Source organism: Anabas testudineus, chromosome 22 (assembly GCF_900324465.2).
Source record: "Anabas testudineus chromosome 22, fAnaTes1.2, whole genome shotgun sequence".
In the NCBI taxonomy this organism is placed as follows: Eukaryota; Metazoa; Chordata; class Actinopteri; order Anabantiformes; family Anabantidae; genus Anabas; species Anabas testudineus.
In genome coordinates, this window is record NC_046630.1 from 16,865,446 (window position 1) to 16,890,197 (window position 24,752).

General features: G+C 42.3%; 1 protein-coding gene and 1 long non-coding RNA gene across 3 annotated transcripts; one reads left to right on the top strand and one right to left on the bottom strand.

Moving 5' to 3' along the window:
- The first annotated feature begins 886 nt into the window (after positions 1-886).
- stxbp1a (syntaxin binding protein 1a) lies at positions 887-24,049 on the top strand. Of its 2 annotated transcripts, XM_026340432.1 has the most exons (20): positions 887-976; positions 9,223-9,272; positions 10,030-10,111; positions 10,208-10,284; positions 10,721-10,799; positions 11,062-11,165; positions 12,790-12,938; positions 13,179-13,263; positions 13,425-13,555; positions 13,664-13,771; positions 13,895-13,955; positions 14,651-14,716; positions 14,799-14,879; positions 15,070-15,208; positions 15,523-15,632; positions 16,090-16,191; positions 16,633-16,718; positions 17,723-17,877; positions 18,533-18,690; positions 23,046-24,049. In XM_026340432.1, the coding sequence occupies exons 1-19, from the start codon at positions 940-942 to the stop codon at positions 18,640-18,642; spliced, it is 1,812 nt and encodes a 603-aa protein (XP_026196217.1). In that variant the 5' UTR covers positions 887-939; the 3' UTR covers positions 18,643-18,690; positions 23,046-24,049. The 2 variants fall into 2 exon arrangements, with proteins under 2 accessions (XP_026196217.1, XP_026196219.1); XM_026340434.1 differs by lacking the exon at positions 18,533-18,690.
- On the bottom strand, positions 15,196-23,226 carry LOC113148664. The gene is made up of 3 exons (XR_003297452.1): positions 23,177-23,226; positions 15,609-15,818; positions 15,196-15,334 (listed from the first exon to the last, which is right to left on the bottom strand). It is a non-coding gene; the product is annotated as an uncharacterized LOC113148664 (long non-coding RNA).
- Positions 24,050-24,752: the final 703 nt, after the last annotated feature.

Genomic DNA, 24,752 nt, shown 5'->3' on the forward strand with positions numbered 1-24,752 from the left:
GTGCCATCAGCTCACATGAGAAGTGTAGTGTAGAAATCCCGAGCGATGTGGCGCATTTTAATAATCATAATAATAATAATAATAGTAATAATAATAATAATAATAATAATAATAATAATAATAATAATAATAATAATAATAATAATAAAACTGTTTCAGCTTTGTGTTTAATCCCCTTTTTTAAAACTGCTAGTCTCTTAGGAGTTCAGCTCTGTGAGGGGAGAAAGTTTTCCAGGATGCTCAGCGTTATCCCAGAAAGAATAAAGACAGACTCTGCCCCCTGGTGGAAAGGTGACGTCATAGCTCATCTACTAACAGTGAGACGAGGCTTTTAACTGACTGATGGCAAAAGAAAATAAGAATAATATAATAACCCATGTAGGAGTTAGATCCACATTAGTTGTTGGCAGCTCTGGTCCATATGAAGAAAGTGCACTATTCAACAGTATGTACTCTTGTCAATACAATAATCTCCAGTGGTGCAGGAACTGTAAATTCATGAGCTGGTCGACAGAAACATTGATTTTGCTAAATCATAAATGGGAAACACCAAGTGCATCATAATAAAATCAATAAGCCCCATCTCCACTCATATCAGCATTTACCAACCAGAAGAGATTAAACGGTTTCGTATGTTCTGGGATTTTAAACTAATACATTTTTGTGCAGACAGAAATTGAATGTTGACTTTTATGATAAAGGAATAAAACGTGTCTTGGTGACACATTGTAAATATCATGATCCAGCCCGGGTGTAGTAGTCTAGTCTAAATGTCTGGTTAAGACAATAAGACGCAGTTGCAGCCAAACTTCCGCTGTCACCGATGAGCGGCTGGTGCGTAAAGATACGCAGTGACGTTTCCAACAGGAGGCTCCTCCGCAGCGCAGTGAGGAGAGAGAGAGGAAGCAGAGAGCACTCGGTCCAGCACTCAGCAGCATCATGGCACCTATCGGATTAAAGGCGGTGGTCGGAGAAAGTAAGAAAATGTTTTATTAGGAATTTGTGGTGAATTTGAAGAAATGTCCTTCTGCGGTGTTCCGCTGTGTGTCTGTGCGTGCAAATGCCTTTGTGTTTGTATTTGTGCTGGTGCATCTGGCTGAGGATGACGATGAGGATGATGAAGGTTGTGCTGTAGATGCTCCATTGTATCCTATCGTGAACCACGGCCGTGTAGTGAAGCTGCAGGGGCTGCTGAGTCTCACCGGGCTGCTGCGGTGCGGATGCGCAACTGTATCTCAAGCGGTTGAGAGCTGAAAATGGCTTTTTACTGGCTTTCTACTGATGCCACCCTTCTGCAGGATGCAGAAAGCCTGAAGGCAAACGCAGCCCATATACGCCCTTTTAGGATCAGTCAGACTTTATTTCAGGAACACATCATCGGAGCTGTATCATGTACTCCTGAGTGATGTGCTGCAGAGATTTGCTTCTCGTGTCTTTGGCTTGATAATTACAGATGATGCACTGAAATGCCACTGAATATGAAGTGAGTGTAGATTCATACTCTCCATCCGTGGGATTCCCTGATTTGAGCAGTGCCTCACCCCTCTCACGGAGCAGGAGTCGGCTGCGTAAAACACGATTTCTCAAGCGGAGCTCATCAGAGTCGAAACGAGCGCTGTTTCACATCAATGGCGGAACAGAGAGGAACAAGTGGACTGATAAACGAAATGCAGCATTAGTTCTGCCTCAGCCACCGTCCGGTAACGGATGCTTTGATCGTCATCGTGCCCTTTGCTGGCGCTGCGCCACCGATCAGCGCGTGTGTCACGCTGTCGCCGTCCAGTGTTGGATTTGTTGCAGCTGATGCTTCAGCAGTGTCGCTGTGTGGACCTGATGTAGGCCTGAACATGGAGGCTCAGCTCGATTCTCTTCAGCAGGGTCAACTGGGCGCAGTGATAACGAGAGGAAACACAGTAACGCAAAGATTCACATGAAGCCAAGTGGATAATGAAACACTGGAGGTTTAGTGTCGTTTCTCCAGCTGCTCGCTTTCCTCATTTTCGATAACGTGCTGCAGTTTATTGATTTGGTTTCACGTATCGTTAAGTCCAGTCCTCACCGTCTCTCAGTAGTAATGTGTCATCCTCTGATGGTCAGATTACTGAATCGTTACATGTCTTAAATCATATTTACCATGAACGAGCACTGCTGCAAATGTGAAGGCCTCCGCCCCATCCCCTCACACACATCCACACTTTATATCATGGACACGAATCAAACCTCCCACGTGGAGAAAGAGTTTCAGCATCAACCATCAATGACTACAAATCAAATGTATCTATACATGATATCTATCTATCAATCTATATACAAATAATGATACAGTTAATAATCAGAAAACTGGGGCTGGAGGATACTGATGAACAATCTCCATAATATTATGTTATGATAATGATCTATATGTCAAAATTCAATCTTTGATAGTTGATATTGATGAATTGTTAAAAACTAGATTTGTTGCCTATAGTAGCTGAATTTGTGGCCCCTCTTTTCTGACCTCTGCATCTCCGTTTATTTAAACAGAGCAGCTTCTATGTATGTCAGTCTATGTTGTAGCTAAATAAAATCAGAGTGGTGCCCAGTGAGCTGCGAAACCTCTACTTCCCCCTCTAAGATGGAGGTGCAGCATCTCTCTGACTGACAATAAAACAGTGGTATTGTTTTGTAATGTATGATATCATACTGTAGTATTAGTGCCTTGATTCCACAACCTCGTGTGTGATCATGATTATAAGATTTGAATTTGATAGAAATGATATCATCATTACCCAGTACAGCATCACATGTGAAACATTCTGGCCTGTTCTCCATTATTTATTTATTTCTGCCCTGTAAGTGGCTATTACATAACCCAGTTTGTAGGACTGAAGCGAGGCGGATGCAGGCCCTTCGTGTTGACTGAATCGTCTTTTCCAGAACAATGTAAACATGTTTCCCAGTAGGTAAAGGCAGGAGCGCAGCAGGCAACACCTGTGCTCTGTTTGGCTGTGGTAAAGCTGGGATGGGATTGGCTGGAGAAGGAGGGCGACACCATCATGGGTCCTTTCTGCAGCAGTGGATGTAGCAGCCAGCATGAAGAAGGGGGATGGGCAGCAAGCAGAGCTTTACCCTCCCCTTACATGGCTGAATATGAGCATCAGTCTTAGAGAGCAACAGAAGGGAAATAAGGGCAAAGTGAGAGGCTGCAGTCAGTCAACAGCAACCTGAGGTGGTAGATATGTTAATGAACGGAGCTGCTGCTGCTCAGATTGATAAAATACAGCAGTTAATGAAACGAAACTATACTATGTAAAAAAAAAACAAGTACCCAATGAATCAAGGCAAATATAATAATACCATAAAGCATTATGGGATACGTACAACCGTCAGTCCGTTCATTTCTTGTCGTCTCCTGATTATTGCTGTTCAGGGTCACAGGGTGCGTTGCACCTTCACTGCTGATATATTGGCGTTCTGTGTGGATTTTCATCACCACCCTGTAGTTGCATAACATGTGCAAGTGATGCGATTGTGGTGGCGTATAATGTGATGATGTCGCCACGCGGACTGAATTAAATGTTTTACTGTGAGTAGGTGTAGTACTGCTGATAGTAGTGCATGATCAGTACGAGGCAACGTGATGTAACCAGAGTGACTCTGAGCATTAGAAACAACCCCATGAATCATAACTGCTGGTCTGTTTTTTAGTCCAGGTGACAAAGAAGTCTGTTCAACTTCAGTGTAGCCTTGTTGTGATTGATTCAGTAGCTTTTCATTGTGGATCTGACGGTTTCCCAAGTTCTTCTTGCATTTGTTATTCTGACAGTACACAGTACTGATAGAAGGGCTGTGACGTGCAACAACAGCGTGACTCAAACAAGAGACATTGTGATCACGTGGTCGTCGTCTCTTTTCGTCTAACGGGATCTACTGTACATCAGTAGCTGTGGATTCACTCAGTATTGGTCGGTATTTGATATTATTTTGCAAATCAAACAAAATGAAACCTGTGATGTGCATAGATTTGGTGTCTTTCTTGCACACACACACACACACACACACACACACACACACACACACACACACACACACAAAGCATAACTGACCTTGGAAGCATCCCTAAACCAGAGCATCACACACAGTCATCTGGGCTCGGTGTCTGACGCAGTGCCTGCAGCCTCTGAGCCCATCGTAAGAAAAACACACACAACAAATGGACACGCGCACACAAAAGACTGCCAAATAAATTCACGCTGTAATGTCATGTCGCCGTGGTTAGGGAGCTTGAACGTGTAGCTGAAAGGGAGCTCTCTAATGCAGGGTTACAGCGGCTCGTAAGCTTAATGAATCCCCGTCTCTTTCACTGAGGAAGAGTGCTGTGTCAGAGCTGGCAGACGTCCTCTTCCTCCCACTCCTCTCCGAAGCACATGACTGTTCTCTCTATACTCCTCTTGATTACACACACACACATATATACAGTGGAGACATATTGACCACACTGTTACTGAAATGTCCACTAATAGAAGATCAGTATGGATCCAAGCCATGCTCCCATCCTCCAGAGTCAAAGACAGAAAGGAGAAACGTAAATTAAGAAGGATGTAATGGTAATAAATAGTGTTGTTCACACTAAGAGGATCAAATATACCAAATGCTGATCTTGGCTTTCATGCTGTATGTTTATCAGTACAACTGAGCCGGAGGAGGCTGTACGTCACACCGAGCTCCAGCCAGGCCTCTGCAGCCTGCAGCATCACAGTGATGCACCGTGCACTGTTTCCCTACAGCGTGTTGAACAGTGCCTGCCATTTTCAGTGCTGCAGGTTTCTGTGAGTTGTTTCTCAGATCCTCTCTGGTTATTTCTGGTTAAAATAAAACATGTGTTAACTGGGTTGATTTATGTGTTTTGTTTGATTCCAATTTAAATGAAATATATAATGACATGAGAGATTTGATGAAATAGTTCTGGGAGGTTATTTGACAGAGCTTAATGTGTGTGCTGTGGATAGGGTAGTGCCTCTGGAGAATCTACGTCATTTAGAGATGTAGAGGACTGTTGTCCACCTCTGACACCTTCCTGACCCGTATTGATGCATCAGGAGGTCGATGTGGGAGACATGAATAAATTAGGCCACGACCACACACTTTTGGACATTCAGTCACACACGGCTGCTGTGCTACACACTGAGGCCCACGAGCACAGGGGGCCGGAGTGAAGTGATTGTTACGTCAAATTACATTTGAATGGATGAATAATGAGGGAATAATGAAGGTGTACTATAAGACAACAAGAATATGTCAGTGTTCTCAGAAAGATTTGTGACATATACCCAGATATATTCAACCAATACAGAAAAACGTCTTAGAGAGAGTTTCCTTTGTCAGGTAAACTAAGAGGACTGAAAACTCCACGTGTACCTCATGCAAGCCAAAGCAACTCCAGCTTACATCCTTACACACCACAGATTTGCTTCTCAGTTTAATAATCTGGCATTTTGGGATGTTAGAAGTGTGGTAATGGCTCCACGCCACTGGCTGCGACTGCTCGGTCTGCTGCTACGTAGACTCCAGATGTCAGTCCACACCATTAATATACTGCGTTTGTGTTAAGGGGATTTCTCAGTGGAGATGCCGTCAGACTGTGTGTCAGCACTGAAGTCTGTGGTATCTTTTCCTCTGCTTGTAAACACTGTCTCTCTTCATCAGTAGAGGTCATGGGAAATGCTCATCATGACCATTCACCTTTTTCCAACCTATAGTATATAACTCCTGACTGGATGCATGTAGAAGGTCAGAGAGTCTACAAACACGAGGTCATTTTGCTTTTCTCATGACCCCCTCGTACTGGCTGTGGCTGTTAGGTTATGTATTTGAAGCAGACTGTTTTTAATTTGATTTCAAGGTAAATATAACAGCAGAAACCAGCAGCACCATCATATTGCCTTAAACAAGGTTAATTAAAACTCCAAAAACCTGCATATAACATATAACTGAACTGAAACCTTTCTACGTGAGGCTTGTCCCTCTAACTTCACAGCATCGACTTCATGGGTAAAGCATGGTGCAGCAGTAATAGGATAGATTTTAGCATCAGTGATGCTTTTACAGTTTTTTTGAGAAACAGAGTAAAAACACTTTGAGCTGAGCGTTGGTGAACGCTGTCGTTCTACTGTGTGAGCTCTGGTGATGTCGCAAAGTGTCAGCAGTGCCACTACACTCTCGGGAGGGATGCTGAGAGATCGAGTGAAAAAAAATGGGTCATGTGTTCGGAGGTGAAAGTCCCTGGAGGGGTTAGAACCACGAGGCAAAAGGAGAAACTGTCAGCCCTTTTATTGCTGCATAACGTGTACAGTCAAGGCTGGGTGGAGGAGTTTACACTGATGTAATCAGCAGTATCATGTGCTCTACAGTAACACATCAGTGTCTTAATGTGGATAAATGAAATGTTCTCAAAGTCTGGGTATGGTGAAATACTTCCCAGCTATTTTATTGGCATTTTTATGAGTTAATTTAACTTCTCATTGCACATAATAAGAAGGGGAACCTCTTCTTATTGATGCTGTCATAGAGCTGCACTTGGACAAACAACTGCACTCCCCTCTGGAAAGCAGCAGTGTCCACGTTTGCCTTAAATCACAAAAGCTAAATGTACTGTTTAGAATCATTTCACACTGTAGACCTGACGGTGAAATCGAAGTGTGCCGCTGACCTGTCTTCAAACTGGGTGAGGGAGAGTTCATGAGGTTTCTGAGGAGTGTGTGCTCCACTCTGTCTGTTGGGTTGACACAGCTGCTGCACTGTTTGTTCAGGTCTCTTCCCTTCTGCCCCGCTGGTGCGTTCTTGTATTGTTGAGCCTCTATCGTGAGGTCAGAGAGTAAAAATCCACAGCGCCGTCTCCTCCTGCTGCGACTTTGATCACCATTTCTAGTCAAACGTTACGAATGTGTGCAGCGGTTCAAGTGATGGTGTATGACCAGCTTTCGATCCACGTGATGAGTGTAAATCTAATCTTCACTCCCCTTTTAGCTCCGACTCCTGGGGGAAATCTCTGCTGCACGATGCTCCACTTTGTTGACCAACTAGCTGCCGACTGTGTCTGTGAATCAGCGCCACTGGCAGCTTCTTATCAGACATGTTCTTGAATCTGTGGTTAGCGAGAGTGGTGTGAAGATACAATGCTGCTCTGTTTACAGTTTGTATAACAGTGAGGCCGCTTTCCCCTTTTAAGTGACCAATACAGACCAGTGGAAGTTGGGATTTTATAGTAAAGTCACAATATAGTTATAGTTACATGTTGAAAAATATGTATTTCACAAAAACTAATTCCCCCAGAATTCCTAGTTTATATGAAAATACCAGGTTGGTTTTATCAGAGAAATGCTGCAGCGCACAGGAGGAAACATCAGCTAGTGCACAGGAAAAGGGAAAATGTGTGACGGATATCCGCGCCGCTGCTTTGTTTGTGGAAGCCTCTCATCCTGTGGTCTCTCTAGGAACGAAGGTGAACCAGCTTAAATTCTACAACCGCTCCTTTGAGCATTTAGCTCTGATTTGTCAACAGCTCTGCAGCCACAGCGCTGACTCCATAGTACAAGAAACAGTCACAGGTTTTGTTTGCATTGGTTTTTTCTTGGATCTGCAGCTTTGCTGACAGAGCAGCTCACAGAACAGGACACAGAAATAGACGGAGGCTGAGTCGGGGAGTCTCGTTTAGTCATTTAGTGAGATTAATATTCCTACTATTCCAAGATCTTAGGTCCCACAGGGGGTCAGAGACACTTCTTCTGACTCGTAGGAGGTGGAGCCCTGTGTCTGTCTGTGTTTCTTGAGTCACTAGGTCAAATTCTCAGTTATAGTGAAGATGCTGCCTCTAAAGGCCCATTCTGTAGATTTTCTGCAACATAAAGTTACATTAATATAAACACACGTAAAGGATTTTGAGTATCTGTTCATTCACGCTGCCCACATTTCATTTAATTCCCTCTATCCCATCTCTAACCTCCATTCTGTTCAGCCATCCATGTATTTAGTGTATCCTTTCCTCCTTTCCTCCTTCCTATCTAACCAGCCTGTCGGTGGCTTTTTATGGTCCAGTCAGCAGCTTCTATCACCTGGAAGAATTTACCATTGGTTGTTCTGGAGACTGAAAACACAAGCGAGGCCTGAAAAGAACACAACCCTGATCCTTTTTTTGGATGTGTTTTCTTTTGTACGAGTTCCCTTTAATCTGTAGTAATCCACCAGTATCTGTGTGGCCTCAGGTTTTAGCCGGGGTCGAAGGGCTTAGTAGTTTATATTCACAGTGATCCAGCATGGTGTTAAACTGTAATTCGCCCTAAATGGATTTATCCTAATACAGCTGGCAGATGGCCGGCACAGTGATTATGCCAGAATCAGTATTGTGGCATAAACATAACCATCGTACCGTCACTGCACCAGTGGATAGGACTGTTTTTTTTTCTGTGTTTGAGATCATTGCAGCAGAATCACTTCACCAACCATCTGCATAGATTTATTCTAGCTGTTTAGATCTGTGGTCAGTAACCTTGTTGCTGGACATATTTGACCCTTCCATGTTGTTGTCCTCTACTGTAGCTGCATTATGGGATTTTTAAAAACCAGCTGGGCGTCTTACTAGTTGCTTCCACTGTAGTTGTCTTTATCTTTTAATATTTTTTTGTAGTAATAATACAAACCAAGAACAAACTTTGTGGTTTTAACTCAGTTCTCTACTCTATACATTTAAAGCAGCACATTATACTGTAGATTTAGTTACAGTTATAGTTATAGGTATGCGTCTGTTGTTTTAACAATGACAACATATTAACCCAGAGATATAAGATTTATGATCTTATCTATCTTGTGAATAAAGGTCTCTTTGTGTATGATGTGTGGAGGAACAGGACAGCACATACTGCAATGTAAGACAATGATGTAATACGAGACGTGACCCCACCACACACACACAATCACACAAAATCATCTAGTCTCAGTGGACATATTCAGGTCTGCAACATTTAAAGATGCCCGAACAGACAAAAGGTTGCGACATACTGTGGATTCTCTTGAATCTATTATTTCAGTGTAAAGGTGCAGAGGCCTCCAGCAGTGACACCTGTGTGTGTGTGTGTGTGTGTGTGTGTGTGTGTGTGTGTGTGTGTGTGTGTGTGTGTGTGTGTGTGTGTGTGTGTGTGTGTGTGCTCAGATTCCTGATGATGTTTGTTTTTTTATTCTCCTTTACAGAGATTATGAATGATGTGATCAAGAAGGTAAAGAAGAAGGGAGAATGGAAGGTAAGATGCTCACAGTTACCTGTGTTATTATCAGTTGTAGCCAGATTCATCAGCTTCTTCTTAAGAATTTCTAATTTGCTGAACCTTGAAATAAAAAAGTACCAGTGCACTAAATCACACTTCTCTAAATGCACATGTCACATGTGTGAGCACACGAATGATGATAATTGATTTAACAGTATGAATCACTAATCTGTGGAATGATTAGTAATAATTACTGAGCATAAATGACCAAAAATGTACTCTTGAAAACTCCAAGACTTACTACAAACCATGTGTGTCAACGTGTAAGCAGAAATGCATCAGGTTTTTGACTGAACTCCATTACTTGGACAGTCATTTTGACCAGAATTCTTATGTGCCGGTACATTTAGCCACTAAGTACAGGTCCAATTCAAGCAGCGCTTATTTCTGTAAGTGAGGTAAGTGGTGCACTGTGCAGCCAAATAATCTATTAGTCAGATGGAATAAATGTTGAAAATGATGTGAGCTCAGTTTTCCTGCTGAGTGATGCAGGATATTTCATACAATCGCAAAGTTTCTCACAGTCTAAGTCCTGAAATAAAAGTGACCTCAGACTTTATCAACTGTGGCTTGATGTAGTCTGCAGTGACTACATCAACTGAACTGTATCCAGGATAAAGACATTTACTTCAAACTGTGCTGAACCGTATGAACTGTAGAGCTTTGTTTGAGTGAACTGAATGTAAGAAATAAGCTGTGTTGGTATAGTCACCGTCTTCTCTTCTGTTGCCAGGCTCTGATCGTGGATCAGCTGAGCATGAGGATGTTGTCATCTTGCTGCAAGATGACAGACATCATGACAGAGGGCATCACCAGTAAGGATCAATCACATCTACCTCTCCGCTGCACCGCGATGGTTTCTTTTCTCTTTGTAGCTCTGTAATCCTGTGTGTTTGTGTCTATACCTTTAGTTGTGGAGGACATCCACAAGCGACGAGAGCCTCTTCCCAGCCTGGAGGCCATTTACCTGATTACACCTACAGAGAAGGTGAACATGAGCTCCGTCACTCACTCGCTCATTGTGCACGTCGAGTGGTGTCTCTGTGTTTCAGCTGAGAGAACAGAGAAGCCAAACGGCGAGCTGTTGACACAGTCACAGCAGATCACATCCACTCCTTTGTGTTTCCATGGTCCCTCTCTCGCTTCTTCTCGCATCACACTCGGCTGGTTCTATCTCATTATGTCATTATGAGTGTTTGCTTACTTTGCTTGGTTCATTTGAGTTTTATGAGCACAGATTAAAAATGAGTGTTCACCAGGTCATTTATTAATTTAGATTAATGTTACTGTTTTAGAAGTTTTCACTGAGAGGCTGAATCCCACGAGCTGATCTCACTGACGCACATATTTTTGTATATTTATGATCAGAACATAATAGCACACATGGCACAGTCACCTGAACTCTCCCGTTTCTCTTTCTGCAGTCTGTCCACACCCTCATTGCAGACTTCAAAGACCCTCATTCATCCAAATACAAGGCAGCACATGTTTTCTTCACTGATTGTGAGTATCTACATGGTTTGTTGGAGCTCTAAGTTGTTCTCTTATTAATATCTGATTCTTTTTGCTTTTGATTTAGTAATGTTTTACGTGTTAGTGCTGTTTTGTAAGCTCCCAAGCTGCTGCAGTGCCACACCTTTAACAGTAAATGAGTTATTAACACCTTCATCCTACAGGTTTAATACTACCTATTAGCTTTTGATTATGATGACATTTTTCTTTGTTTCATCCTAATGCTGTGGTTTCTCATTTCTGTGCCTTTCAGCCTGCCCCGATCCTCTGTTTAACGAGGTGGTGAAGAGCCGTGCTTCCAAAGTCGTCAAGACTCTGACGGAGATCAACATCGCCTTCTTGCCCTACGAGTCTCAGGTAAACATCCAGCTGTGTGTTTTGGTCTCTACAGCTCTGATTGAAAGCCTGTGTACCATATGCACATTTCTGCCTTCGTCAACCCACACACACTTTTAATCGTCTGGTTCCTGACATTCTCCTTCAAAGCAGTCAACAAACGAAGGCTTCTTTACCTTTACTGCTTTCTAGTAGCTCTGAGTGAAAACCAGAGAGAGAGAGGGAGAGAAAGGTCCAGAGTAGAGAGAGATCAATCAAGGCAGGAGGGAGAAGAGAGATGCTGCAAAGGACAGAGACAGGAATAGTAACAGTGAGGTTATGGGTCACACATGGATAAAAAGAGACCGAGAGAGATGCACAAACACACACTCAGGTGGAGGCTTGGCACCGTGCTGCTGACTCACCGATCTCTCCGTTTACTGCCAGACTGTTCCAGAAACACTCACATTTATCACATCGCCCTCCCTCCCTTCCACTTCTTCTCCGCCCTTGCTAAATTTCAACATTCCTGCCTCCATCATGTTTGTTTTTGGCATCCCTCGCTCCCTCTGTCACGCCTCTAACCGTTCTTCCATCACTGCCTTTGCATGCCACTTGTGCACTCTCTGCTTTCTGCTCCTCTTATTTGTTTCATTGTCAGACTCTCCCTTCCCTTCCCCTTCAGCCATACTTTCCCATATCACCTCCACCCCCTCTCCACCTCCCTCATCTCTCCCTCTGTCCATCACTTTATTTCTTTTTTATTTCTTACTATCTAAAGATGCTGCTTGGCCCACAGTTACTTGCTCTCCTCCTGTCCACTATGTTTAATTCAGAGTCAGTGGTTTTCTGCTCCAGGCAAAGTGCTGCCTCATAGTCACATCCACAGACTGAAGCTCTTGTCCCATTGGCTGAGACTGGAGGCACAAAGGAGGCTGTAGCCAATAAACACCGGGCTAAACACAGCGCAGGAGTGTGGTCACATGACTGTGGACAGATGGGATGGGAGGAGGGAGTGGTAGTGAGTGATGCAGGAGAGAGACAGGAGGAGACAAGGGAAGCAGAGGAGAGCAGATAAGAAATAAAACAAGGAGGGATGAAAGAGGGGAGGAGACAAGGGAACAAGATAAAAAGAGAGGAGATAAAAATAGGAGAAGAGGGAAACAATGGACAAACAAGATGGTGAGAAGAAAGGAAGTAGGAGGAGGAGAGACAGGGCAGAGGGGAGAGAGGAAGTTTAGAGAGGAGATGAGTTAGAAGGAGGGAGTGATAGTGCAGGTGAAGTGAAGCAGGGAGAAGATAAAGATGTGGAAGAAGGAAAGGAAACAGCAGGAGGCAGATAAGAAAGGAGAGATGGAAAAGAGAGGAAAATGAAGGCAAGCGAGCAAATGACAATAAGAGAGAAGAGGTGAGACAAGAAGATAAGAGAAGCCAGTGTATAGATCAGTACTATAACAAACTGTCTGTGGTGACCTGCTGTAGCTCACAGAGGGAAATCAGACATGCTGTACGGTACTGATACTCTGCTGTCACGATCAGGTTTCCACAGAACAAGATCCCGACTTCAAAAAAAAACTAAAAACAAAAACAGCTGAAGGACGAGGGTAATAAATGGTTTTACTGCAGCAGAGTTTCAATTAGCATGTGTGTGTGTGTGTGTGTGCAGGTGTACTCTCTGGACAATCCAGATGCCTTCCACAGCTTCTACAGCCCACATAAGACCCAGCTGAAGAACCCAGTGATGGAGAGGCTGGCTGAGCAACTGGCCACGCTCTGTGCCACCCTGAAGGAGTACCCTGCTGTCAGATATCGAGGGTAAGCCACAAGGGGCCACTAAAGAGATACGGCTTAGGCTGTAAAGTAGTTATTCATTTGATTTCCTTTTATTTGGACGCACAGTGTGAGGTGTGTGTGACACAAAACAATTCATCGCATTTCCTTTCATAAGCAAGGTGTAAAACTATATATTTTTAAATCTTTTTTGTCCTGTATTATTGGCTTCTGTGTCCTAAATCCATATATTTCCATTCGTCCATGCGTCTGTCATTCTATCAGGGAGTATAAGGACAATGCCACCCTGGCCCAGCTGGTTCAGGACAAACTGGATGCCTACAAGGCTGATGACCCCACCATGGGAGAGGTGAGGCAGGATAATACCTCTGTTGTTGTTAACCCTCTGAAATTCTGCTTATTGATTTTTTTGGTTTTCCCTCTGTTGTCTCATGTTGTTGATTCAAAAGGAGCAAATGAAGCTCTAAGCCTCGATCATTCCTGTATCTGCTTGTGCTTTTCTGCCTTTAGGGTCCAGATAAGGCTCGTTCACAGCTGATCATCTTGGACAGGGCGTTTGACCCCGTCTCACCTGTGCTGCACGAGCTGACCTTTCAGGCCATGGGCTACGACCTGCTCCCCATCGAAAATGACGTCTACAAGTAAGAAAAACACAAACGACAAAAAAACATCAAGAATCAATTCGATCGCAACAGTTCAGAATTTTTATCAGCTTCGAAATGTTTGGTAATGGCGTCCTTCTTCTTCAGGTACGAGACCAGTGGCATTGGAGACTCTCGTGTGAAGGAGGTGCTGCTGCATGAAGACGATGACCTGTGGGTGAGCCTGAGACACAAACACATAGCTGAGGTGTCCCAGTGAGTACCTGTCTTCATACGTTATATATTTCTTCAGCCCGTCTTTTCATACTGAAATAAGTCATACAACAGACTCTCTCATTTCTTACTGCTTCTCTTTTGCTCTTCGCTCTCTGTTATCAGGGAGGTGACACGCCAGCTGAAGGAGTTTTCTTCCAGCAAGAGGATGAACACTGGAGAGAAGGTAAAGAGGAACGCGCTAAAGAGAGATGGTGAAGATAACTCTTATGTTTTTGTGCTGAGAGTAAGAGAAGATCAATACCACGTTCATGTTTATTAAACATTATAAACCTGGAAGTTAGCTTAGCATGACCTTAGCATGACCCCTAGCTTATGCTGCACGTCTGACCTGCTCTGGACCAGTTTAACCAAACCTGTCAACAGCCCAAATACTGATCAGTCAGACCACAAGGAAACAGATTCATCATTCCTACAGGATCCTGATTGGGACAAAGGACTTTACAGTAATGTGATTCATTCAGGGAGCGATAGATTAAATAGATGCTTTCCATAAGTTTCTAACAAACTGAGTGAGAGGTTACCATCAAATAACTACTCACTGATGAGTAATGCTCATGTGTTTACACTCCTCTTCCATCACTGGAGCTCAGATGAGAACACCCTGTGATAATTGTTCTGTTATTAGACAATAATCTATGCTGTTGTGGTTTCCATGATTATAAATGAACATACTAGTAAGACTGACTTTGGCAGCACAGTCCTCTGAGAGCAGAAACAGTGAATTCACTCATTCATTCATCAGAGCCATCACTCTGTGTTACTGGTTATAAATAAAATAAAAACTATTTCTACATCTACACGGGTTCATCTGTGATCAGTCTAATGTGTACATGTGTAACCCTGCTTTTGTCCTGACAGACTACAATGAGGGATCTGTCCCAGATGCTGAAGAAGATGCCTCAGTACCAGAAGGAGCTCAGCAAGGTGTGTGTTCATTTGGAAAGTGTGTGTTTTCTTCTGTGTGTGTGAGTGTGTGTGTACATTAACTGTGTCCTGTCTTTTTCAGTACTCCACCCACCTGCAGCTGGCAGAGGACTGCATGAAGCATTACCAGGGGACAGTGGACAAGCTGTGCCGTGTGGAGCAGGTGAGAGGAAACCCAAAAGAAAAGATTGATCAATGACCAACACATTTGTTAAATTCTACACATAAATAACATACAACAATCTCCAGACTGCTTTTACTGTGAAGCCCTTTAATGCTTCAGGGGATGAAATGTGACTGGAAGACAACTTTAAATAACAGGCAGTCTATAAGTTCTGAGTTCTCTGTTCCAGGATCTGGCTATGGGGACAGATGCTGAGGGCGAGAAGATCAAAGACCCCATGAGGGCTATCGTGCCCATCCTGCTAGATGCCAACGTCAGCACATACGACAAAATCCGCATCATCCTGCTTTACATTTTCCTCAAGAATGGTAAGAACAAGACGACAGGTGACACAAAGAAATCAGCCGTCCCTGTAAAAGCTGATATTAGGATGATATTATCATAATTTTACTACTTGGCTGGCACCACTGCAGTCCGTCACCGATGGCGTAAACCTATAGAAAGGTTAGGTAACACAGACACAAAACAAAATAAAGTTTTAATAAAATGATTATATTTTTGCACCAAGGTCACATAACATGAATTCCCTTTCATCCCAGAACAGGCTGAACATATTAAAAGTAAACATGGGGTAGGTGTGTTTTTTACAGTTATGAGATATAACCCGTGTGTCTTTGTTCAGGCATTACGGAGGAGAACCTGAACAAGCTGATCCAGCACGCTCAGATCCCCCCTGAGGACAGTGAGATCATCACCAACATGGCTCACCTGGGCGTCCCCATAATCACAGACGTAAGAGCTGCTCTTATGTTCTATTTTCACGTCTCCCTTTTTGTCAGTGTGTCCTTCTCTGCTGTCCATCCCCGTGCCCTGCCAGCCTTTACGTGTTTGGAGAGAGATGATGTTTGATGTTCTGTTGATGTTCTAGCAGTTACACTTTATCGTTGTGATTAAAGTGTCACACTTGCTGTTTTCTTTCTAAGTGAAAGTGAAAGAGAAAGATGTAAGTAGACAGGGACAATAAATCTTAGCCCAACAAATGACCACAAATGAGCACATGAATGCTCCTCCTTAGAGATGTTTTCAGATCAATCCGCACTTACCGTTAAACAGTAACAACAGTTGTTTTCACAAAAAAATAATTGTATTAAATGCATGTTGTACTAAACCATGAAAAGAGACCTATTAATATTTTATAGATTTATGTGCTTTTCTCTTTTGCCTCCTTGTCTCTTCTTTCCTTCATCAGTCCACCCTCCGTCGGGGAAAGAAAGTGGACAGGAAGGAGCGTGTGAGTGAGCAGACCTATCAGTTGTCCCGCTGGACACCCCTGGTCAAGGACATCATGGAGGTGTGTTTGCAGGGCTACATTTTTCTATTAGATTTGCTATTCACTCTACATGTTTTACTTGTTTTGTGTAACGACAACAGGGGAGTTTCCACTTCTCTGTATCAAAAACATTTCCTCTGTAGATTTGATTTTCTTTCCACAAGCAAAACCTACGTTTAAAATCCAGAAACGACAGAATGATGTATGTGCGCACAATTATTGAGCTTTGACCTGACACCCACCCACAGCAATCGCAGTCAGGCATCTGTTTTCCCAACCCGGTTGTAATCACCTATATTAGGCCCCTTATTTGTGCAAAGACAATTCTCTGACGAACCTCCATGATGGAGCCACACATGGTTGCTAAGACACGTGAGCCTCCATTCAAGCACGTCTGTGTGTGTATGTGTATAAGACAATATTGCTGACAGAGATCTGATTTGTGTTTTTGTTATTCTGCAGGATGCTATTGATGATAAGCTGGACACCAAGCACTACCCTTACATCTCCACCCGCTCCTCTGCCTCCTTCAGCACCACTGCAGTCAGGTACACACACATACACACACACACACACACAGTGTTTAAAAAAAAAATAAAATTATATATATATATATATATATATATATATATATATATATATATATATATAGATACAAGATACCACAACAAAGCGGTATCTTGTTGCATGGTTCTAGTCCGTTTTACTGCCCTCTTCCTGGTATTGAACCGAAAGTAATTTAGGAATACAATCAATAGTTGACAGCAGGGAGGTGATACTAATGACTGCTAGGTTAGTGAGCTGTGTGCAGATCCTAGTGCAAGGACACCAAGCAATAGCTCAGACATTCACATAACTCTCTCCTAGATATGTTTTTAATGAGAAAGAGCATTGATGCAGGAAACATTAAAGGCAACACAAAGACAGTCTCAGCTATCACAGACATTAGTTAAATATCACGCCTAGCAGCTCTCCGCCTAAATATGAGCAAGCTGATGTAAATACGAGTCATCAATATTTCCAATACCACTTCCATGTGAGCCTGTCCATGTGGGGGAGAGGTGAAGCCACGCTGAGCCTCAGTAATCCCTACACTCCCATCTGTGTGGAGGTGGCTGATGTGTATTGATTAGGCATCAGAATCAGAATCACTCTCCTGTTACAGACTGATCTGTCTCACTTTCTGTCCCTCCCTCACAGATGCAGACACACCCACTGCTAAGAGTCATGCTAGGATACATGTTAAGACAGTTCAGCTACACGGATGTAGATAAAACCTCTAATTAATGTTGAAGTCTGATCTTGTATCTTTGGCTTCAACTCAGGTCATTTGGTAATCACTGTTAATTTGAACAAATGTATGACTCATGAATTCAATAATACAGCAGTACATGAATTTGATGCCCTCTTGTAAAGATGTGAAGCCCTAATGAAGCATATGAAACACTTTTTTTCAGTAATGCCTCCAAATGTTTTTTTTCCCCTTTGACAGCATCGTTAAGAACAATAGCTCTGTGATAACGTGACACTGCTTTCCCGTCTGCTCTGACAGTGCTCGGTACGGCCACTGGCACAAAAATAAGACACCTGGAGAGTACCGCACCGGGCCACGTGTCATGGTCTTCATTATCGGCGGGGTGTCCTTCAGCGAGATGCGCTGCGCCTATGAGGTCACACAGGCCAATGGGAAGTGGGAAGCCATCATTGGTGAGTAGTGCGACAAGGGGCACCACTTGAGCGCACACCAAGAGCAAGAGGTTTTTACATGTAGGCTGCGGACATGGCTACTTACAGATACGTCCACCTCGAACGTGAGCGCAGAAAGCAGAAGCAAAGGAATAGCAGAATTTCCTTTTGACTTTCATGCATCTGAATCATAAACCTCACGTCACTTACTTAGCCACAACAATTTCACAGCGACACCACTGAAGCAGTTAAAGTCTAATCTTGTGGAACACATCTAGAACATCCACCTGCAGCCGATAGTTGGTACAATCCGCCTGTTATGTTAGTGTGTTTTGTTAAAATAGCCCTTTCTGTTATGCCCTCCTGCACTGTTCATGTGATTAAAGCTTTGCTAGCCGGTCTGTGTTATAAATGGGAAAATGTCTTGTTGTGCTCTGCTTCAGCTGTTGTCTTTAAAAAACAACTGTTGTCTTTTAAATTGCAGCCACGCCATGTCTTTTTCTGTCTGTGCGTACAAGTCTTTTGTGGCGAGTGCGTGTGTGTGCGTGTAAATGTCTCTGTATGTGTGAGTACGACAGGTTGCTTGTTTTAACCCTTTTGTTTTTGGAGAGACTGAGGGACGGGGCGTGGAATGTGTTGAGAGACGAGTGGTGAAGCCACCTCTGTTCCTCCACAGGTTCCACCCACATGCTCACCCCCACCAAATTCTTATCGGACCTGCAGCACCCCGACTTCCGAGAGTCCACTAGGGTGTCCTTTGAGGACGCAGAGCCCTCAGCCGAGTGAGGCAGAGACAGATTGGGAGGGAGGGAGAGAGAAATCACACTGAAAAAAGTAAAGGCAGCCGCACAAAGAAGCCCTTTCTGAACCTTCACAGAACAAGGGCTTCCTCCGTGTTCCTTCTTCTTCTTTGAACACTCAGTACTGTTTTATGTAACTCCACCCTCCTCCTCCCCGTGTCCCTCAGGGATGGGCACCACCAACCTTTCCTCACTGCATGGTGTGCTCCATCTGGTCCCACTCTCTATATGCTGACAGCCAGCCAGTCAGAGTGGTAGTACTGCTATTCAGTGAGGTAACATCTGGGCTGAGGATACAGGTAGACTAAATTCAGATGTCCAGACTTCAATGTTAATGCAGACTTAATAATCTGGATGAGACACTAAGAGATTTTAGAGATAAAACTTTTAAGCTTATAAAACAAACATACTGAGAAGTTATTTACATCATGTAGAAATAACATGACTGTACTAGTGTAAAGTACACTTGCCGTCCAAAAAAAAAAAAAGTCACCACCTTGATTTATCTAAGCAAATAGGTAAGAGCCTCTCATTGGATAATTACTGCATGGATGATTATGTTTCAGCTGGCAACAAGTTATTTAACCTGAACTGACGCAGTGAGTAGCTTCTTATTTCTTAAACAACCATGTCGGAAGACACATCCTGTGGTCGTGGAAAATATGTTAATCTGTTTCATTTTCAAATTACTGGCATCAAGCAAAGAAATCATCTAAGGAGATTGATGAAACTACTAAAACTGATTTAAGAAGGTCATGTGGTCTGATGAGTCCAGATTTACCCTGTTCAAGAATGATGGGTGCATCAGAGTAAGAAGAGAGGCAGGTGAAGTGATGCACCCATCATGCCTAGTGCCTACTGTACAAGCCTGTGGGGGCAGTGCTATGATCTGGGGTTGCTGCAGTTGGTTAGGTCGAGGTTCCGCAACGTTATTTGTCCAAAGAATGAGGTCAGCTGACTACCTGAATATATTGAATGACCAGATTATTCCATCAATGGATTTTTTCTTCCCTGATGTCCCAGGCATATTCCTAGATGACAATGCCAGGATTCATCAAGCTCCAAATATGTGGATTGGGGTGTTTGACACATAATTTTCACACATGGATTGGTCACCACAGAGTCCAGACCTTAACCCCATTAAGAATCTTTGGGATGTGCTGGAGAAGACTTTGCGCAGCGGTCCGACTCTCCCATCATCAATAAGAGATCTAAATAATGCAACTCTGGACAGGAATAAATGTTGCATTGACATTGCAGAACCTTATCGAAATGATGCCACAGTGAATCTGTGCTGTAATCAAAGCTAAAGGAGGTCCAACGGAATATTAGAGCGTGTGACTTTTTTTTGGGACGGACAGTGTATGTAGAAAAGGACACAATTAAATGTGTTATTTATAAAATAGAGTAAAGTGCAACACCCATTTTATCAGGAACCGACTCTATGTAGCCTGTCAGTGTCATAGCTTAACAAATGTGATGTTGTGATGGAGAACATGTCAGTGTATATGGCTTAAGTCCAGCAGAGGGACCTTTGTGCCCATATAGGAGGTCTATATTGAGTTTCAGCCCAAGTACAGTCAGTGCTGAGGAGTGGCCATGCCTGAGGGGGGTTGTGACCCCATCCCTGCTGCCTCCTCCCATCATCTCAGCTGGGTGGATTAAATCACCCCTCCACAGCCACTAAAAGGCCCTTTGAGCCTGTTGAACCCTCACTCCAGATTTAATCTACCCCAACATCCATCTTTATCAGTTTTTGCTTTCTGATTAATGTTAACCCTTTGCAAAGACAATCACCATGATTTGTTACCACTTTTTTTTTAGGACAGGCACCTGAGTTGATGTTGAGAATTTTTCTCTCCTCTCTTCATTGTGTTGTTTTTCTTTTCTTTTGACTCCCAATCCTCTGACTTTGTCTGTGTCACTCTCTCAGCCCACCATCACATGCTCACATGGCTCGTGTGCAGAGGGTGCTGGATATTAATAACAGGTTACCATGGTAATATTTACAGGGTGCTGACACACAGGGCAATTTTTGGCAACAAAACGGGAAACAGTTCGACAACAATGGCAGATTTAGTGGAAGGTAGTTTCCAAAAAACTTGTCCTGTGTATCACTGACTCCATGATGCCTCTCTGCTGACAGAGTCTGAATGTAGCATTGTGTCAGTGAGTGTGATATGCTTTAGCAACCTACCTAAGACTAAAGATGCCAAACACGTCAAACAGCTGCCTCTAATCCCCCCTTCCCTTAACTCATCCTTAACTATTAGTTCCCAGTATGTTTTAACAGATACTACATCCATAGTAACTCACTGAGGGCATACTCTGCACACGTTAAACTGTTTTATCATTTATTATTTTAGTAATTTTAACACACATATCTTTCAATATGCTCAAAGTTGTGTCTGACTGTGCGTGCAACCACACAATATATTTAATAGTTGATGTAATGTATTGTGTGTTGTTGTATGTGGATGTATTTTTAGAAAGAGTGTTACTAGCAAAATTGCATAGAATACAAAAAAGCTACTTTATTAAAGTTAGGGTTAAAGAAATATTTTGAAGTCAATTTGGTTTAGATTGGATGAACCAAGACAAGAAGGGAAATCAAGATTTTTTTTAACTCTTTGGTTTAGAAATTCTTCATTTACTTATGATATTTTATAAATATAAATAGTAGCACTATGTATCTACAACAAAAAATTACTCCTTTCTCTCTCGACCAGATTTCATGACTTTCATCAACAAATGTTAGGGAACATTTGAAATATAACCTCCTTGGTGGAGCTAGTAAATATTCTTAATGTCTATTTACATTTCCATGACCAAGCCACATTTGCCACTGTACTTTATTGCCAAGGTTATTTTATTAAGCTGATTTTTTTGTTCATGTATTCACAGTAATGGAGTCCTGGGCATCCATCTCATTCCTGACTAATGTGCTAAAGCGATATCATTTACAAACCAACTTTTGGTGTTGTGGTTTTCTCAGTAAGCAGCTGTCACCATAAGCAGTATGGGTGCTCTCCCCACATACTGCAGCATTCAAAACGTCCTGAGCAAAATGGCCATCACTTACTAAAACAAGTCTTTGTTTTTGTTATGGTATTTTGGTCTAAACCTATCCATGGATAATAATTTAATGGCGTTGGAAATCAATGTCACAGTGTGTGTTTCTGGGGCAAAAAGGCCCACGAAGCTGTGTGTTTGGGGAACAGTAGAGAAGCAGGTGAGGCCTGTCTGACATTGACCTCCGTGACCATACTAAACCCTCACCCACAATCCCTGGCAACCTCAACCTGTGCATCACCAGTAACCCAACAAGATGGGCTTGCCTTCTTCTCATCTGTTTTTTTTACCTTGAACAACTTCCATTTCCTGTTCTAAAATCCTCATATGATCAAGTTTAGCTTTTACTGTTGGTGAATTTTTTTGAAGTAAAACTGGAAGAAACATGCAGCTTTGCAACAGAAACAAACCAATGTAGCTCAAATGCTGTTGGTAACATTGAACAGGTGTGTGGAGTAAATCAAATAGTCTTTTTGCCTTCTCTGTGATTGGGAAGTATGGTGGCAGTAATCCATCTGTAAATCTGAGAATGAAGTAATACATTTGGCAAAATGTTTGCTTTACTTCAGTTAGCACCTTTCATGTTTTACAGCTGTGAAAATGTGTCTTCAGCTGTCAGAAGAGTTACTGATTTTCACATTTTCATTCATTTACAGTAGAAAGTATCTGTGGTGTAGGGAAGAACTGCTTGTGTTTAATTTTTTCTTTTGCTTTATTTATTTATTTATTTTTGTTTTCAGCTATCTGCATGTCTGTTAAATAAAGGCTAACATAACCATGTGCCTATTTTTTCTGACATCTGCAGGCATCATTTGGTGCTGCAGATTTAGCACGTCTGCTGCTTTCGACCCACACAGTCATGGCAGTTGTGTGGTGCCATCATTAATCTGTGTGTTTCCATAATGATCAGCTGCATGTGTTTTGACACAGCTTCGTGAGTTAGTGTGTTTATTTTAGACTCTGAGTCACTGGTAGAAGTTGTTAACATAGTAATTTACACAAATTAAAATTAAAGCATTTCCAACCAACTGGAGAAAATCAGAGACATAAAAGTACATAAAAATACCTCCCACCTATAGAATTTGTTTTTTAAACTCTTTGATACATGATCCTTGTTGGTCTGTTGGCTAATTGACTAATATTTCATAACTTTCACTCAGTGTTTCCTGTCAACATTACGTGAGACAGTCTTCATCTATGATAGGCACTCGTAGCAAGAGCTGAAAACACATTTTTCTAATGTTTCTTTCCCAATGTGCAGAGCTAACACTTCCTCTGTGTGTGTGTGTGTGTGTGTGTGTGTGTGCCTATCCCCAGGATCGACCCACATCTTCACCCCCACCAGCCTGCTGGAGCAGCTCAAGGCCATGAACAAACCAGACGAAGAAGTGACAAGCTAAAATCTCTCTCCTCTGAGCCTCAACCCTACTCTCCTCTACCCGTCTTACCTCCACGTCCTTTCCTGATAGTCCTCTCCATCAATCGTGTATGCATCTTGCTTGAGAAGAAAAAAAAAAGAACATCTTAGATGATTTAAAAAAATATATATATGTTGTATCAAAGAATAAAATTGTTGCAAGTATTCTCACGTTTTACAATGGATGCAACTAAATAAATGGACTTATTTAAAAAATGTTTAAATATCAGAACAGAAGGCCATTTAAAACTGAAAGTACCAAAATGTAATATTGTATGCTATGAACCCTGCTAGAGTGTGTAAGAGGTAAAGTAGACATTATCTCTATTTGTTCCTTTGGGTCACCTCCTTAGTGTGCATTGTATTGGAAGCAGGTGGAGGAGGGATGTGCAAGTTGGAGGGGTTAATGTTGTAAAATATCAATCAACATGCAATATATAAATATATATATAAATACATTTATTTAATTAGAGAGGAGTCCCCCTTGCTCATTTGAGATGTTCGTATTCAGTAGCATGCTTGGACTTCGTGTGTTGGGCTGTTAATGTGTTTGTGTGGATGTCCTGGGAGCGTTAGCAGCGTTAGCATTTAGCTTTTACCTCTGGTGTTTGAATGCTCCAACAAAACAACAACAACTTAAACCAACTACTAGCCTCAGCTGTTCTGGTCCACAGGCCAAGTCACAGCTGGTGAAACCACAGTAAAGTTTAAAAACACTTGGTTGAGCAGATAAGTTTAAGAGAAAGAGCTCTGGAAAAAGAAAGCTAAGTGGCTAACGCTAATGAAACATCCCTCCTCCGGTTTCCGAGACTGTAAAGTATTTACTTACCCCCCAATCTTTTCCTTTCTTCGGAGAAACTTCACGTTTTAATGTCAAAAAGGCCGTTGCTTGCTGATATTTAACGAGTCATTTGAAAAAGGGCCACTTGTGTTTCAGTATTGTGCTCCTGTCTTATCACTCAGTAGTGTTGTGTATTTGCCATATGTTGCTGTTTTAGCGTCTCACTGTTGACTCGTAATATTTCTGACTGTGAAATTGTGAAACTTTTCCTTTACAAAAACAAAACAAAACAAAAAGAAAAACGCAAATGTGAAGCCGCCGTGTTTGTGATGTTTTAGCTGTTAGTGGTCAACTGGGAAAAAGAACTAATCTGTTTTCTTTGTCTGTTGCCTCCTTCAGTGGTGAATGGCTTTGCAATACTTAAACTCCCTTTTGGTTTTTATCCCCTCTCTCTTTTCCTCTTTCCTGGCCAAACAACTTGTATATTGCACTATAATGCGTTTTCTGTGATGCAAACGCTTGACTTTGTGTTGATTTTTTTCTATTATGATTTGCTGTTGTAAAGAGTTCACTCTGTCAGATCGGTTGATTTGTTCCCAAATTATTTATCAGACAAAAAGAAAATAACAGCAGTCTGTCCTCAAACTGTTCAACTTGCTGGGATTGTATGTTTGCGAGTGTTGAAGCACAAACAATACTTCCATGTGTACCTAATATGTACTAAGGCTGTCTAATAAATTGGCTTCCATTAGACTGTAGGCTCAACTCTTTTTTAGTACAAAAGTATTTCTATTAGTAATGATAGAAACATGATACAAATGATAAA

Coding starts and splice junctions, on each gene's coding strand:
- stxbp1a (XM_026340432.1), top strand. CDS start 940: ATGGCACCTATCGGATTAAAGGCGGTGGTCGGAGAAA. Junction 9,273..10,029: donor AGAAGAAGGGAGAATGGAAG/GTAAGATGCTCA, acceptor TTCTGTTGCCAG/GCTCTGATCGTGGATCAGCT. Junction 10,800..11,061: donor ACATGTTTTCTTCACTGATT/GTGAGTATCTAC, acceptor TGTGCCTTTCAG/CCTGCCCCGATCCTCTGTTT.